This window comes from Haliotis cracherodii, unplaced genomic scaffold, assembly GCF_022045235.1.
Source record: "Haliotis cracherodii isolate W230 unplaced genomic scaffold, xgHalCrac1.p SCAF_22, whole genome shotgun sequence".
NCBI classification, from domain to species: domain Eukaryota; kingdom Metazoa; phylum Mollusca; class Gastropoda; order Lepetellida; family Haliotidae; genus Haliotis; species Haliotis cracherodii.
Genome location: NW_027266278.1, coordinates 3,726,865 through 3,745,453, shown reverse-complemented (window position 1 = coordinate 3,745,453; position 18,589 = coordinate 3,726,865). Strand labels below are relative to the sequence as shown.

General features: G+C 40.5%; 1 protein-coding gene across 1 annotated transcript; it reads right to left on the bottom strand.

The window, feature by feature from the left end:
• Window positions 1–4,303: 4,303 nt before the first annotated feature.
• Window positions 4,304–18,049, bottom strand: LOC139471390 (uncharacterized). The gene is made up of 5 exons (XM_071253752.1): window positions 17,728–18,049; window positions 13,294–13,348; window positions 12,039–12,156; window positions 9,178–9,351; window positions 4,304–4,623 (listed from the first exon to the last, which is right to left on the bottom strand). Exons 1-5 carry the CDS (start codon window positions 18,047–18,049, stop codon window positions 4,480–4,482), a joined length of 813 nt encoding a protein of 270 aa, XP_071109853.1. The 3' UTR covers window positions 4,304–4,479.
• Between the last annotated feature and the right edge of the window lie 540 nt (window positions 18,050–18,589).

Genomic DNA, 18,589 nt, shown 5'->3' with positions numbered 1-18,589 from the left:
ATTGTATGCACTTAGTCTAGAATCGCTTTCACTAGGTTAAATTATTTTGCGGGCAGTAATCAGCCAATCACAGGACAGGGTAAAATATACGTCATCATTAGTCCGAGGAGGGGATACTTGTTTTGCGGGCAGAAATCAGCCAATGACAGGGCAGAAATATATGACGTCATTACTCTGGGTTTGGGTATCGGGCAGGGCAGAAGCCAATGAGAGGGCTGCAATCAACAAACGGGCAAAAGTGCATCATATACTACTCTCAAGATTTTTTCAACTTACGAAAAGTCCAGTCTTTAACGCGACGTTAAACCCCATTTCACCTCACTTCATTCAGCAAAACACTAAGAAAAAATATTTTCTATTTCATATACGACAGCTGAAAGAAAAGCATAAAAAGCTTTACTGATTCACCATGACGCCCTCTTGACGCTCTTGTAATTGTCGCCTCTAACAGCAAGCATGTGTTGCTGAAGACCTTTTCTAACCCGGATGTTCACGGAAAACCCTAACGACGCATTCTATGAACACATCCAGCGTGTCAAACGAAGAAATAAATGTCTTTTAATCAACCTAAGTTATTAATAATTTGTCCCACAGGCGATATGCCAGGGCTATTTGACATCCGCAGGCATCCTTATATAAATAATATCGCGTTCGATGGGATCAAGCGATGTAATTATATTTTTTGACAAACATGAAAGACTTACTTGAAGGATGTATGGAAACAAACTTTCCTGTCTTGTTTGTTTTTGTCCATAATTAGTAATTATTCTTATTTGTTTATTTGCTGATAAATATCAATAATATGAAAGACGGAAATGTCAAGGATAGGACAATGGGACGATGTGTGTTGTGTTTTGAAGATCAGTCTGTGTAAATATAAATTAGCAGCACAAAACACTACGGGAAAAAGAGAAGGTTCCAAACCGTTTTCTTTGTTTAGTCTCTGAAGGCTACTACTGCATCTGCGGTATAGTGGTAGAGCGTCCGTCCGGAGAGCGGAAGGTCCGGGGTTCGATCCCCGATCGCGTCATATCAAAAGACGTTAAAATATGGTACTTGTTGTTACCCTGTCTGGCGCTCGGCTTTAAGGCTTTAAAACAAGGACTGGTCGGCTCGGAGTCAGTGTACTGTGTCTGAGTGGGGTATTCATGTTAAACTGCGGCATGGTATCTCAATGTGCGAGCACTATAACTTGGCATCAGTCTGGACAAGTACAAACAGCCACAGATACACGTGCATGCACGTCACTATATAAGTGCAATAATTTTGGACGCGACGTTAAACCCCATTTCACCTCACCTCACCCCTGAAGGCACCCTACGATGATCAGAAAAACAGTGTCTATTCAAATGAAGCGGAATAGCTTTTGGACAAAGAGATCGCTAAGCGTGGACGTTGTTATAAATCCATCTCTAACAATGTGGTCACATTAAAACTGTTTCCAACATGGCGACATGATGAAGAATACAGATCTCTTTATACTCAGATTGAGTCGGAAGCTTCGAATTGATCATGAAACCGGGCCATGTAATAAAGTTGGTAACCCGTGAGGATTCCAGGTTCGAATTGGTCCCAAGCAACCTTTGCTTGTCGTAAGAAGGGTCTTAATGGATCAGTGGTCAGGCTTGGTGACTTGGTTGATGGTGTGTCAACGGATCCTGACGGCTTGGATCGTTGCTGATACTATCAATCACTGAGTGACCATTTGAGAAATATGGAAAAAAACCTGAAAAATACTCAAACTGCATGTCACAAAAGCAGCAGGCGCGTGATGTGATGACGTTGAACTAGGAAGTGATGTAACCTTACACCTTTCACGATGCATCGGGCGTGGGTTCGAATCGCAGATTCATCCTGATTAACATTGTTGGTTTGTTGGACCCCGGGTTTAACATCCAACAACATCCTAAAAGTCCACGAATTGCGTAACTGTGTGCTTTGCAGCGAGTTAGGTTGAAACGCTGAGAGATATAATTGTGATATTGTCCAAGGTGGCGTTGAACTAGCTCACTCACTTACACCCATTAAGATCCGGGGTAAAATAGTTCTCCAGCAATAGTCGTCAGAGGTGACTAACGGGATCGGGTGATCAGGTTCGCTGACTTGGTTGATGCATGTCATCGTGTCCCAATTGCGTTGATCGATGCTCATAATGTCAATCACTGGATTGTTTGGTCCAGACTCGATTATTTACAGGTCGCCGTCATATACCTGGACTGTAGCAGAGAGCTCAAACACACACAAATACATTTGTGCATCAATGTATCTATTACTGTGTTACACTGAAAACCAAGGGAAGAGCTATGGTGCAAACAGCCTAATGATCATAATCGGGATCAGTCCGAGATTCGAACATACCACCAGCAGTTATTGGCAGATTTAGGAGCGGTAAAGTGAGATGCGACGCCTTGGACGATTTTTCCAAAATACCTTTAAAAAACGGCCACCACGATGTTTGCTCTTGTGGTGTTTAAAGTTTAATAACCGAGCAAGTATACGAGAGTACGAGTGAATGGTATTTTACGTCGCAGTCAATCATATCCCAACTATGTCATAGCGGTATTTGCGTCTGTGTTGGTCTAACCACTGGTTTCAAGTGATTGTGTGAGTCATGAACAACGCCGTCGGGTCATGGTGACCTGGAAACAACCAGGTCACACATGGTCCCCCCCTCAACCCTCATTTGTCAGCTCCCAGAACCACCCGTGAAGAGCCGTGTTAGAATAGGTCTTCGGCAATCCATGTTTTTTCGTAAAAGGCGACAATGCTTGTCGTAATAGGCGACTATGGGATCGGGTGGTCAGGTTCGCTGACTTGGTTGATGCATGTCATCGTATCCCAATTGAGTGGATAAATGCTCATGATATCCATCACTGTTTTATCTGGTCAAGACTCGATTATTTACAAACCGCGGTCATATAGCTGGGATATTGCTGAGTGCGGCGTTAAGCAAAAAAAACCCAAACAAACAGCTCTTATGCCAAGCATGACTCACTGTACTGCATATACTTCACATAGGGAGAGAACAAATGAACTGCAAGAATAACTACAATACCCAAGGGAGCCATGGTGCATCTGGTAACTTAACAGTCTGCACTCCACACAAAGGAGTCGTGTGAAATACAAGATATAGTGTAGCCCATGAAAAGTGGTGTGTAAGGTTTCTGTACATATTGTGAGCGCCAATGTGCACGCGCTATTACGTCACGTGCCCCAGCATCGGGAGTGACGTCATGGCTATGAACCTGTGATCAGCTTCGAATAAATCATCGTTCAGTTCAGACGTCTTGTTGCTTGATGTTCCTCCCAATTTAGGTGCGGGGCGTACAAGTATCTGAGCGTGATGTACAGTCTGACAACTTCACTACATGAAGCATACATGTCGACACACCCAACCGCTCGCCCTTATATACTGTAAAATAAGAAAACGGAAAAGTCTCACATGGATTTATGAGTATTTTATTTTGAACGCTGAACAGGGGCACGGGTGACCCAGTCGTCTAAGGCGCCGCGATTCGCTGTGCAGAGTTGCGTCCCTGGGGCACGCCAGAAACCTTTGATTGTGGGTTCGAATCCCGGTTCGCCCCGATGTTTCTAGGTTCGACAGCACCATACCCGTGCTCGTGGGTTTCGACGAACGTCTGAGACCTTTAATGCCGCACTCAGCAATATTCCAACTATATGACGGCGGTCTGTAAATAATCGAGTCTGGACCAGACAATCCAATGATTGATATCATGAGCATCGAAGTAGTAAACGTCCAAGACCTGCATCACTTCGGGCTTTCCTCTCACATTAAGCAGACACGCCGTGATATAACTGGAATACTGTTAAAAGCGGTGTTAAACCCAACTCACTCACTCACTCATCAACCGAGACAGCGAGTCTGACCACCCGATCCCGTCAGTCGCCTTTTACGGCAAGCAAAGGTTGGTGTAGACCTATTCTAACCTGGATCTTCACCGGACAAGATGCAAGCGCACAACATCATCCTGGTCGCGACTAAGAGTTAAGATGCTCCTATAGAAGGTATCAGCTACAGGTACCTAGGATGTGAAACATCTCCCGGTCAAGGTAGATACATTAATATCGTATTTCCCCATATGCTGTCGGTGTCTCCTTCAGAGTTTCTTGTCATAACTGGAGTGTAGCATCAGGGAATTTTACATTCATGTACATACATATGAAACAAAAACATATATACCGTATATGTAAGTCAATAAGTTAGATGTATATAACACTTGTCTGAAGTCAAGTATATTGAAATACAACAAAACCATTCAAATACCGTATTTCCCTTTGTGAAAGTAAAATTATTTTTTTCTTTCACAGTGCCTTATGGTAACAGTTGACTTAATGAGGCTACACTGTATTCAATATATACAAAAGGTCCTGCTCCAGTGACGACATTCAACGTGTCGATGACATCAACGTGCGTTAGTGTTCTTTCCAAATCTCCAATTCACAGTTCTTGAGGAACTACATTAAAAATGTTGTCACTGCCAGGCCGTCACGTGTACGTATCCTGGTACCAACCACTCGGACGGCGTCGAACTCGGACCATGCGTTGGCGGTGCCAAGGTCAAGGTCAATCCTTATGGCGTCGGACGTGAAGGCTGGAGGCTAGGTGTAAAAGACGAACACATTTTAGGACAGATATAAATTAAATATATTCCTTGTGACTTGTTAGTAAGGTTTTCAAGTGAGGTTCTGTTAAACAAAAGAATTAGATATGTTTGTTTTTAGGGTGGGTGGGTGGGTGGGGGTTGTTGTTGTTGTTGTTGGTGGTGGTGGGGGGTGGGGGGTAATTTTTTGCGAGTTCTGACAGCAAAATTTTAGGTTGGAGTGGGCGGTCTTTCTGTCCAAAAAGGCGATAACTCTACTTTTGAATTGACTTAAGCGACAGTCGAAGCTGGTTCCCTGCTCAATGTGCGCTGCGACATGTGACATGATAAAATGATAAGCTTACCGAAACTTGCATATGATATTCATATTACCATTCTAGGTAAAATATTTTGCTACAACAAAAACAAATATCTTTTCAACCATATAATTCTTTTTGCAAAAGAAAACATTCACCAGTCAAGCATTAAAAAAACTCCATTATGTTTTCCTTTCTTCATAAAAATATTGAAAGATGTATGTAAAATGGAATAATATATTGCAATAAAAAATGGTAAAATTAAAAAATTGGACAGAAAATGGACGGAATTATCAGTCTACTTAATATAACTTATCAGTCAATCCAATATATGTATGCACCCATATCTGATCATGTTTTAAGATACTATGAATTGCTTCACTTATATACCTAATGTACCAATGTTACATTTATGTCTACTCAATTGACATAAACATATTTTTAAAAAAAACCCAAAAAACAAATGCAAAACTTGTGACATGTGGAGGCTGAGCTAATTTGTAACGGTTCCCGGTTGCACATTCATTCATTCATTCAACCAGCACGTGTCTTGTAGTTGTTTACCATGGCAACATGTGTTCGGCGTGCAAGTTCAACACGACTGTGCACGATGGAATGTGAAGGGTGAGAGCCTCAAGAATATTTGGGTATTGTCCCGGCCTTTTGTACGTCAGAAAACAACGAGACATCTGGCGTCGCTCAAGGAATGCAGTCTCACTTTATTGTGTCCCCCTTTGTGTTATTTTCCACTATAAAACTATTGAAGCATTCATCGCTAACAAAAAAACTTTCATACAACCGTTTACATGTATGTAGTACATACGGAGATAGGACTTTACTAAATATTGAAGAAGAAATAACGTGCAGAATAAGAACACTGATTTTATAAATGTTACATTTCCTTTTACATCTAATTTAAATTTTATAAACTCTGACAATAATTACAAATATAGCCAATGGACATCTACAATGATTTTATCAACCATACCAGTCTTCATAGTTTGAAATATAACATCTAGCCATATTATTCTGTCCCTTATAACATGTGTCCATTATATAGTGCTCTAAGTCATTACAGGTGTAAATTATGTTATATCGCAGTGTAATGTTTTGTTAAAAACAATGATTGTAACTGTGTTACATTGTTTCTGTTGAGAGTCAGTAGAAGCTCATTACATTCTATTTGGACAGTGATTAGTTGTCAGGAATGCAAAATGAAGTACTATGTTATGTAAGCAGTGGTAAGGAAGTATTATATTTAGATGCTAGAATTATCTGTAAACTTCCGGAACAGCGTGGATGGAGGTCAAGCATTCAAGAAACATGTGGAATGTTCTGTGATGTTCTAGTGACACTGGACTGGTCAAACACCATGTGGAAAGTGCTGAAAGCTAGTTAGACTATATAAGTGGAGAGGGCACGTGCCTGTCATCACACATTTCATGTGGCATTACATCAAGACCATCTTCCGTGTGAAGATCACTTTAAACCCTGGCGTTTCAGCCTAGGCCTCTATCGGAAGGTTGAGCATTGCTGCGGCTAGGAGATCATTATTCTTGTCATTGTCATTTCCACTGCTCTCAATTTTTAAACTGTCATTGAATATTGTAAGCGGTTTACTATAACAATATACTGTATGTTGTTTATAAGAAAACACTCTTTATTGTTATGAAGGAAATGCTTTACTCTGTGCAAATAGCGGTGCAATTTACTGTGAGGATATGTATCATTCCACTGAGGAGAGTCGCATTGATTTTGAGTCGCCTTTTTGACTGGGTGGTATTAACTTGGAGACGCATTAATTTCAAGATTAAAAGTATGCAATTGTGGACATGTCTGACGTATCCCTGAATCACAGAACATATCTATTTCAGGACATGATAATAGATATACCATTGTTTTGGCCAAAATATACACTGCCCACACATCAACGTTAAAGCTGCCAAGAAAAGTATGACTGTATGGGTTAACCGTCTGTAAGTGTAATTGAACAAGTACCGTTCGAAAGTTTTACTTCGGTCTCGTTAATACAAAGCGTCAACGCAAGACAATAGCCTGTCTCGATTATCCAAAGAAACAGATTCCATTGGGCGCAATAGACAAAACAAAATTAAAATTATATGAAATATGAACCTCAAATGACATCATCCAATTGCTTTATTTCGGTTTTCTAATTTGGGCAAGGCCTTAAACTCAACCAAGTTGACACCGGAAGAGACTTTGAATAAACATCGGGTGGTTTGACTTTCCAATTAAGACCTGCTTTCAGATTTTACTTGTGAATCATAAATAAGACCTGTCTTACTTTTGAACTATACCAACCTAATGTTTTGACTGGTTAAAAGTCAATATTTCTTTTACATGAAACACAAATGCGATGAATCGATCATGAAACCTCTCATAACTTGTTCATAGTAACCCAGTGTTTTGCCACTTAACCACCGGGGCAGGTTCACTAAGCACATGGTTTTGTTACAACATCTGTCAACGATGATCAGTTCCATGTGGAATTAGTTCGAACTAGAACCAATATTGCCAGTGTAAACGTACCGTGGATTGATTATCCAAGCAACAAAATGTCCCCTGGGAATATGTCCTGTGGAGAAATATACTTCAAAGGAACACTTTCACTAAAGGAACAGACACTCTCTGACACGTGCGCAGCTGCAATGCAGCTGCTGAAGACGCTAACATAAGCCCATCTTATACAGGGGTTGGTGTGAAACGTATACAGCATAATTGATTAATGTGTGAATCAGTCTAAGAAGATGTCGGTTGACGACCTCCCTGAGCGTAGTTCGAAAAGTAACACATCGGCTATCGGCCCTCGGTCTTGGTCCTTTTGGCATATGCCCTCAGGTCTTCATACATCCTCCAAGACCTCATGATCATTCTTAAGACCTTAAGATCTTTTGACGCTATTTGACATCTCTGAAGATGTTCGAGAATTTTGCTCGACATGAAATAACAGTTGACATTTGGAACTTTGTAGTCATCCCTTCTATCATACAGACTTGTGGGTAGGTTTTTGTCACTGTTAATCTTTAGGCATGGATCTAAGTTTTAATTTGAAACAGATGAGTCGGTATCGCTGGCCTCCTTTATTTCTAGTTCAGGTGGGTAAATCAGTGGACGGGTTGATTATTTGACCGTCATTGAACAGTCTTACATGTGCCCATAGTTTTAGTTAAACTTCTACTTTGTGTTTCATTTTGCCAATCGGAGCAGCCATTCCGACTTGTATGCATGAAGAAGCAGATGCGCAATTTAGGGAATCATTTATCAACTGCCGGGGTGTGTGTGAAGGTTGTTTATGTCACAATGTGCAGTGTTCCAGCTACATCACGCAATAAGTAAGTTTGTTTTCTTTGTGTGTTGTTTAACGCCGCACTCAGCTATATTCCAGCTCTTTGACATCGGTCTGTAAATATTCGCGTCTCGACCAGACTTTCTTGGGATTGGCATCATGAGCATCGATATACACAATTGGGACACGATGACATACATCATCAAGTCACCGAGTCTCACCAACCGATCCCGTTAGTCGCCTCTTACGACAAGCATAGTACCCTCCTACGACAAACATTGTCGAACTTCTAACCCGGACGTTCACGGGCCATTATGCTAATATCAACCAAGAGAATAGCTAGTCTAGATTATCCGCCGAAAGCGATTCCATTTGGCGGGAAGGGCAAAAGAGCTGTGAAAATTATATAAATGGACCACTGACAAAATCAGTCACTGAATCAGACAAACTAGTTATGATTGATCCAATGATCAACGACTTTGGGTCAGATCACCATTTTGTCCACTGGAACCTCATTATTCGGGTGCACAATGTTGGGTTGGGTTAGGGGTGGGGTTACGCCGCTAATATATTTATGCAAGGTTCATTACAACACCAGAAATATGCTTCAAATCTTGTTTTGTTTGTTTGTTGTTTAACGCCGCACTCAGCAATATTACAGCTATATGACGGCGGTCTGTAAATAATGAAGTCTAGACCAGACAATACAGTTATTGACGTCATGTACATCGATCCACACAATTGGGCTACGATGATACGCGTCAACCAGGTCAGCGAGTCTGACACCCGATCCCGTTAGTCGCCTCTTACGACAAGCATAGTCGCGTTTAACAGCATGCATGGGTTGCTAAAGACCTATTCTACCCCGGATATCTCTCTTACCCGTGTGGGGAATCCAACCCAGGTCACTGATACGAGTAATAAAATATTCAACCAGATTTATACACACCATGAAGTTTGGGATTAAGATCCGAGAGGTTTCTATTAGCTCTATAGCAGGTGTTCTCCACAGTACCATCCAGTTGGAGTTCGGATCCCGGACAGAAATAGACTCCACGGCACCGCATTTGAAAACCTCATAGATGTGGATCTCAGTGATGTAGATAGGTTCTGAGATGCCGAGCTGTGGAGCACAAAGTATTCGTTCCCCTTATCTACTTCTGCATAACTTAGTTATATAATATATAAATAGGGACGACTTGACTTAAGCAACTCTCATGTAATAATAATAATAATAATAATAATAATGATAATAATAACAACAACAACACTAATAATGACAACAACACTAATGACAACAACAACACTAATAATGACAACAACAACACTAATAATGACAACAACAACACTAATGACAACAACACTAATAATGACAACAACAACACTAATAATGACAACAACACTAATGACAACAACAACACTAATAATGACAACACTAATAATGACAACAACACTAATAATGACAACAACAACACTAATAATGACAACAACAACACTAATAATGACAACAACAACACTAATAATGACAACAACAACACTATTAATAACAACAACACTAATAATAACAACACTAATAATGACAACAACACTAATAATAACAACAACACTAATAATGACAACAACACTAATGACAACAACAACACTAATAATAACAACAACAACACTAATAATGACAACAACACTAATGACAACAACAACACTAATAATGACAACAACAACACTAATAATGACAACAACACTAATGACAACAACAACACTAATAATAACAACAACAACACTAATGACAACAACAACAGTAATGACAACAACAACACTAATAATAACAACAACAACACTAATAATGACAACAACAGCAACACTAATAATAACAACAACAACACTAATGACAACAACAACACTAATAATAACAACAACACTAATAATGACAACAACACTAATAATAACAACAACAACACTAATAATAACAACAACAACACTAATAATGACAACACTAATGACAACAACAACACTAATAATGACAACAACAACACTAATAATGACAACAACACTAATGACAACAACAACACTAATGACAACAACAACACTAATAATGACAACAACACTAATAATGACAACAACGACACTAATAATGACAACAACAACACTAATAATGACAACAACAACACTAATAATGACAACAACACTAATGACAACAACAACACTAATAATAACAACAACAACACTAATAATGACAACAACACTAATGACAACAACAACACTAATAATGACAACAACAACACTAATAATGACAACAACAATACTAATAATGATATAACGTGGAGACTTTTCATGATAGAATTGTATTGGCACAATTTTTTTTATCTGATGACCTTTTTCTGAAGCATGTCAAGACTCATGGTGAAAACAAGGGATTCCACAGTTTCCTTAACCAAGCCATGGATGTAGGACATAATCTCAATGTCAATGTTGACTTTCTTGATGGTTCTGTACTGCTGGGCGCTACAGATATATGAGTGTCAACCAAGCGAAGTGCTCGGTCTAATTTTTTCAGGCTTTCTGAACGACCACAGGATCGATTCTGTGTGCAATGTGTTGAGAAGATCAGCAACCCTGCAGAGTCTTTCGCTTGGATGAAGTCGACTGGCCTTAAAAGTGATACAGAAGGCTTTCTGTTTCATCTCGGGATCAGTCACTTCCCACTCGAAACCGTCAATATGTGATTTTGCATCAAAATGTAAATATGAAATGTAGATTATGCAATTAATTTAATGAGACTGTCCAACACATCGTCAGTGGATGCCCAGCTTGGGCATAGTATCTTAAGCGACATGATAGAGTGGCTCGATCCTTTCTCTACCGTCCTCGCCATGCTTGTGATTTTGACACAGAGGTCCATCCATGGTACGACCCAGAATATGTGGAGGGCGTCGTGGAGAATGATAAATACAAAATTCTTTGGAATAGGCCCGTATACAGTCTCAGAACTATCTAGACCAACAAACCTTATCTGGTCCTCTTTGATAAATCCAATGAAATCATTTATATCTTTGAATTTTCTGTCCCTTTTGACACTAATGTGATAGACAAGACTCAGGAAAATCATAGCAAATTCCTTTTCGAAATGTCACGCTTGCATCCAAAGTACCAAGTTGTCCGACTCCACATTGTTCTCGGTTCTCGGTTTGGTACCCCCCAATCTGTTTACTGACATTGGGAAGGTACCCAGTGTTGGGGAGTCGTCACATTCTCCGAAAAGTTGTGGGTGGGTGACTAGGCAGCGCTACCTGGGAGAAGTCCCATTCGCTGTCTGGGCTGCGTGTTGATCGGGCAAGGGCCCTGAGGTGATGATGAGCGAAACCAGCCTGAATGTGCCAGGATAACCCAAACCCTCTTTACTGCTTTTGTATATGTTAATCTGTATACAACAAACAATAATTATACCAATAACGATGATGAGGCTTGTAAAGTCGAAAGCCCGGTTTCGATTCCTCACATGGTTACAAAGTGTGTAGACCTTCATTGGTGTCCCGGGGTAACGTCTAAGGTGCCGCAATTCGCTCTGCAGAGTTGCGTCCCTTGTGCGTGCCAGAAACCTATGATCGTGGGTTCGAATCAAGGTTCGTCCATATTATGTTTCTAAGTTTGGCAGCATCACACCCGTGCTCGTGGGTTTCACCAAAGTTGTAAACGTCTGATACCTGCATCACTACTGGCTTTCCTCCCGCGATATAACTGGAATATTGTTATTAGGGGCGTTAAACTAACTCACTCACTCACTCACTCACTCCACAAAAGTTATGATTGACTCACCTCTACATACTGGGCGTCGTTGCGATGTGCAGGGCACCAGGCTTTGTCAGTGTTGCCATAGTCGGGATAGAAATCCGCCGCTCCCAACATATTATTCGGACCGTAGTAGGCAAAAAGTCTAAAAACAGGAAAGAAAACGATAATGCAAACTTTGAATAGTTTACAAACGCCTATAGATATGTTATACAAGTCATGCTTAATATACTGAACACAAAGTGGAGTCTACTTTGTGATGCAAACACTAGCATGTGCCAGATAACGCATTTCTGATTGTATTTTGCAGACCAACACTTCTTTGACAAGTGTACACGATGTAAATGGTTGGGCATTACAAATATATATATATATATTTGCGAGGTAATGTGTCTGTCCGTGCAAGGACCCTATGATCGTGGGTTCCAACTTGCGATTCTTTCCGATTTTAACCCTAGTTTGTCAGCACCAAGTGAGGTGAGGTGAAATGGGGTTAAACGTCGCGTCCAAGATTAATGCTTTTATCAAGCGACATGCATGCATGTGTGCGTGTGTGTGTGTGTGTGTGTGTGTGTGTGTGTGTGTGTGTGTGTGTGTGTGTGTGTGTGTGTGTGTAATCAGCTCTGTAAATAGTCATAAGCACTTGGGTGTTATACTTGAAGCTACTGGCAAATGGTCTTGTCATATAAATACCATAATAAAACAACTTCCAAGATGATTTACTCAATGTGAAAAGTCAAGCATCTACTTCACAGAAATACTATTAACAATATATACATGTATAAAATGTTCACAAGACAACACTTTGAATACGTATGTGAGGTATGGGATGGTTGCACCGAAGGACAAAGTGAGAAATTAAAACAATTACAATAAGAAGCTGCGCGCATAACTTGTCTACCTAAATATGTCCCAAGGCATTCATTATATTACGAAACTAGTTGGGAACCGTCATTTGAGCGCAGAAAGAAACGTAAATCTTGTCTTTTCAGCAAAAGTAATCATAATATGGCCCCTTGCTATCTAACAGATATTCTACCCGTTATCAAGCAAGTGAGAACCTACACCGGTGTAAGAACCTACACAGAAACGTCGCTCTTCATTGTAATAAAGAAGTTGTTCATCCATAAATTCTTATCCTTACTTAGTGCTCCAACTTCTAAATGCCTCTCAAAGAAACTGTATCGATGGTTTGGTGGCCTGATGGTTCAGGCTGTAGCTCGCCACAAAGCTTCGTTCAGAGTATCATTTTGACAAAATACATCAATAAGAAACAACTCACGAGAAGTAGGACGAGGAGAAGTCGATGATGGAGGTGATCCACGTGTCCACCACATCTGAAAAAACCCCATAGAGAACTACCAACCGGAAACCCATTTGTCCAGAACTCTCCGTTTGGTGGCCAGTCTCGGACAAAGGTATTTCCAAAATTTGACATGCTATTTTCTTGGGAATATAAAACGGAAGCAAAAATGAGAAACAAATGTTTCGAAAACTGAAAATTTATAACCTATTGTAACCTTTACCTTTCTATCGCTGTAATTCATCGCGGCTCACCGCGGCGTAAAACAACAAACCAAGCTCCTCATCATAGCTCCTTTATATTTTACCATGATAGATAGATAGATATTCTTTATTTCCCCCATTTCATGAAGAGTACAAGGTATACAGTGAAAGGACAACATCTATAGTATAAATGTGCACACACACATATATATGTATATTACATACATGTCAGAAGTAGTTCATATACATATGTATCATATTGATTATTTGCGTTATTAGATGGACAATTAGCATGTGCTATTTACAAATGTACACTTGTTTACAATATATACATCGTTTAGTATAAGCAGCTTCGGATGACTTCATCCCACTTTTTAGCTGCACCACCGATATTTATCACGCTCTCTGCCCATTCGTTGTAGTCTAATTCAACTCCAGGTTGTTCAGATAAACCGCCAAGCAGAAAAGTCAGAAAGGTATCACCGTCTGCCCAGATTCTCACAAATATTTTAACATCAAGCAAATCAATGATTTTATCATATATGATATTTCTTTCTTCTAAATTGTTTTGACATGACATGAAAACGTGTTTCACTATATCATTCGCAACTGTTCCACAAATACATTCCTTTGATTCTATTGGCATTGAACCTAAGCGAACTATTCTAGCTAAGGAAGTAAAATATTCTGGTCTATCGAGAGCAAGTTTCCATAATCTATGTTCTCGTCCAGATTGTATTGTTGGATATCTTGACAGAGATAATCTGCTCAGAAGCGCATTGTTTATTAATTGTAATTCCGTCACCAGTTTTGATCATAATCGTTTCTTGATGAAACTTGAACACATTATATAATCATTAACCTCGTCAGATAAATTATATTTGGAGACAAGATGTAGCATGCTAAAGACAGGTGATTTCGTGTCCCACTTGTTCTTACTAACTAGCGTTGTTGTATATCTAAACTGTCCAAGTCAGGCTAGAAACATTTGTTTGAAAATATACATTAGGTTTGAATTACATATCTTACCAAGGAGCAAAAGTTTTTGTTGATTAATGTATCCTTGTACTGATATAACACCAATTGTGTCTCTCTCTATTTCTCTAGGCATACGCTTATTAAAACCCTGGATTTTCTGACAGAAATAGCGTTTAGTGATTTCTTGCATTTCATATTCCTTTAAGGATAGTTTTCCCCACACATTACATCCATATAAGCCACAGGGTAATATCACTCGTTGCCAGATGCGCACTGCGGCAAAAGGATTAAGTCCATCAAAATACAGGCCAGAATCATGGTTTACATCTATCAATTTTCTCAGTTTTTCACATACTAACCTCGTTCTTTCTACCGAAGTTTTAGCAGTACTTATGTACACTCCCGCATAGACAATTGCCTTTCGAACAGGTAATTTTATCTTACCAATGTAAAGATGTTCAGGCGACACTGTTTATTTACTACATCCAAAAGTTAGGAAAGCACTTTGGACACATTGTATTTTAACTGCCACTTGTTACCATAATTTTCTGCAACGTTTAGGAGCATTTGCAGACCTGTTGTGTTACGGCTGATCAAGGTCGTGTCGTGTGCTAACAGTATTCCTGGGCATCGTCCCATGGGAGACATAGTCCACAACCAGAATTGCTTAGTTCATGAAGCAAATCGTTTCTATAAAGAGTAAAGAGCCATGCTGATATGACACGACCCAAACCTACACCCTGTTTAACAGGGAAAACATCACATTTGAAGCCGGCAAAGCTAACACATGACTACATAGAATTGTAAGATAAACCTAGAATTCTCCATAATTTACCATTGATACCAAATTTATGTAATTTGTAGAAGAGGCCGTCAAGCCAAACACGATCGAAGGCTTTCTCGTTATCGAGGAAGGCACAATAAACTGGTGAGTTTCTTTCGTTAAAGTATGAAATACTTTCTAGAAGAGTGAGAGCCGCCGTTTCAGCACCAGCTTTTTTCCTAAATCCAAACTGTAGTGGGTGAGGAAAGGATACATCGTCGCTTGTCCATTTTTCGATTCTGTTGAGAAGCATCCTTTCGAAAAGCTTACTTAGGACTGAAGTTAGTGTTATGCCCCTGTAGTTAGATGGATCACTTTTCCTTTTTCCTCGTCCCTTGTGTACCGGTAAGATTTCGCCAATATGATACATTTTGGGTATATATTCATGTTTAATGGTAGCATTGAATAATACCGTAATATGCTTTCATAAAGATCTTTCCGCATACTTAATATGTCCAGCAGGTGGAGCAATTTCACGAAAAACGTGTCGTCAGCGGGATATGATGGCTAACGAATGTAATTTTCTTCCCTCATATATACTCAACAACAAAAGTTCCTGTGACACCAATATTTTAGTGTATTTTTCAAACAAGTAATGTTTGGTTTTCAATATTGTAGTACATGTATGGAATCAAGTCCCAAAAACGCAACTGCTACAGAAAAGCATGCATTCCATGCAAAAGGTGACTTTTATGCAAGCCCATACATTTCACTACCCAAGAATGGGTATAACAACATGTGCGTTAACGGGATTCCATATGCATTGTTTAGCATCGTGCTGGCAACAACCACTCAGTAAAAACAACAAAATTACGCAATTATTCAACATTACGAAATGCCACGTCTGTCCGAAAATAAGCGTCTGCGAGCCATTGGTATGCTTTAAGCAGGATCGAGTCAACGTGATGTTGCAAGACAATTTAACGTACACAGAAACACCATTTGGTGTTTATGGCAACGTTGGCAACAGACGAATGCAGTCAGAGACCATCCTCAGAGTGGCAGGTCACGCGTAACCAATAATTGACAAGACAACTGGATTCGAACAACACACTTACGAAATCGATTCCAGCCAGCAACAGTGACTGCAAGCAGCATCCCTGGCCTTCGACGAATATCTTCACAAACCGTACGTCGCCTCATCAGATGTGCAGGGATTGTCGCCAGAAGACTTACTAGACGTCCCACTTTGCCAGGAAACCACTGTCAAGCACGTCTACAGTGGTGCAGACAGCGTCTACGCTGGACGGCCATGCAGTGGGAACAAGTCCTATTCACTGACGAGTCTCGTTTTCACCTCAGCCACAGCGATGGACGGATTCGTGTGTACCGACGTCGAGGTGAACGTTACGTCGATCATGGTGTCAGGGAAGAACATTGGTTCGGGAGCGGCAGCGTTATGGTATGGGGTGGGATTACAGCAAGACAGAGGACCCGTTTGATAGTGGTAGAGGGAAATCTCAATGGACAGCGCTACCGCGACGAGATCATCGGCCCTCTTGTTCTACCGTTTTGGCGTCGTCATGGCCCAGGCATTACCTTTCAACATGACAACGCCCGGCCTCATATTGCTCGACTTGTTCAGGATTCTCTTCAACAAAACAACGTGAAAGTCATTCCCTGGCCGGCTCGCTCCCCTGATCTCTCACCAATCGAGCACATGTGGGATGAGATGGATCAACCACGTGTTCCACATACACTCCAGGAACTTCGAAACATGCTCCAGCAGATATGGACAGCTATCCCACAGGATTTTGTGCGACGCCTGGTCCATTCCATGAGACGAAGATGTGTTGCTCATATCGCAAACAGGTGGACACACACGCTATTGATTTGTAGATTGACATTTTGGCATGTTCATGTTTTTTTTTCTGAAATCACGCATTTTCTGAAGTCAGTATGGCATTTTACAAGGTTGATAAAATGCATGCTATTTTTATGGATTATCGACGACTCTCTGCACGTCAGATAACCAATACTTAGCGTATACTACACTCATTCTCTTTAGAAACCATTTCTACGGAACTAATGGACTGCAAATTCCATGGAAAGATATCATCATCATCCTCCTCACTATCATCATCATCATCAGAGGCGGTCGGGTAGCCTAGTGGTTAAAGCGTTCGCTCGTCACGCCGAAGACCCAGGTTCGAAACCCGACATGGGTATAATGTGTGAAATCCATTTCTGGTGACCCCCGCCGTGATATTGCTGGAACATTGCTAAAAGTGGCGTAAAACCATACTCAGTCACTCCCTCACTCATCATCATCAGCATCCTTGTTTAGACAACAGTTCAGTAAATATATATTACAACAACATGCTGCACGAGCAGACAAACAGTCGAACACATAGAAACCAAGACACGCAGGCGGATGTTAAGAGTGAGAAATTCGGTTCAATACTTTACCCGCCGGAAGTGCTTCATGTCCAAAGGCCACCGCTCCTGCTGCTGGCACCAACGACAGCGACGCCAGTGGCAACGTATGACACGTACACAGCATGGTGTTGGGGTCAAAGATGAAAGAAATCTTGTACCCTGTAACCACACAATGAGAGCTGCATTCTGCTACATTGGCTACAGTTTTGGATATTTTCACACTTCCAGACACTTTCTTGCCGTGATACAGAGACGATGGTGCCATGTTCATGCTCTCCAAGCAGGCACCGTTGCCAGTACCACTCAGCAGACTCGCAAGACAAAACATTATACCACAAACGTCTGTATCCATATTGAAATTGAAATTATCTTTGTCTATATTGTCTTTTTCTTGACAGTTATTTTGGTATCCCGGACTAGCCTGGATGAAACAACTCTGTTCCTTGCAAGATGCTGAGAATATAAACGACCTTTAGTGTATGTGGCTCTTTAAGCACTACACACATTCATACAGCCGTAGATGTTGTTGCCAATGACAACAACATGGCTAGTAACCATTCTTGTATGAATCGTTATGTTTATGTTCATGCATTGAGCGAGTGAATACACAGGGTGAAGAGCGCTAATCATTCACATTCTTGATGTGACACAATGCACTGTAGATTATTCAAAACTTATATGCAGCGTCATTGTGGTGATGCTTCTCGTCGTGTCGCCCACAGATGAAGACAATAATTGCCACTTCTCTTGGTATGATATTAAAACACGTCTTGAGCCTGGCAATAGCCACAGTTGCACAATAGAACTACACTCTAAACACTTTCCTACTTTTACACTGATCAAATATTCTCCGAAGCTGAACGCCGTTCTTGATGACACGGAACAGGTAAAC

Bases quoted from the DNA above. Each gene is read 5' to 3' on its own strand.
- LOC139471390 (XM_071253752.1), bottom strand. From the start codon at position 18,049: ATGGATACAGACGTTTGTGGTATAATGTTTTGTCTTGCGAGTCTGCTG. The intron at 13,349-17,727 runs GTAAAGTATTGA...GGGTTTTTTCAG, and splicing joins ACATGAAGCACTTCCGGCGG to ATGTGGTGGACACGTGGATC. The intron at 9,352-12,038 runs GTGAGTCAATCA...TGTGCTCCACAG, and splicing joins ACGACGCCCAGTATGTAGAG to CTCGGCATCTCAGAACCTAT.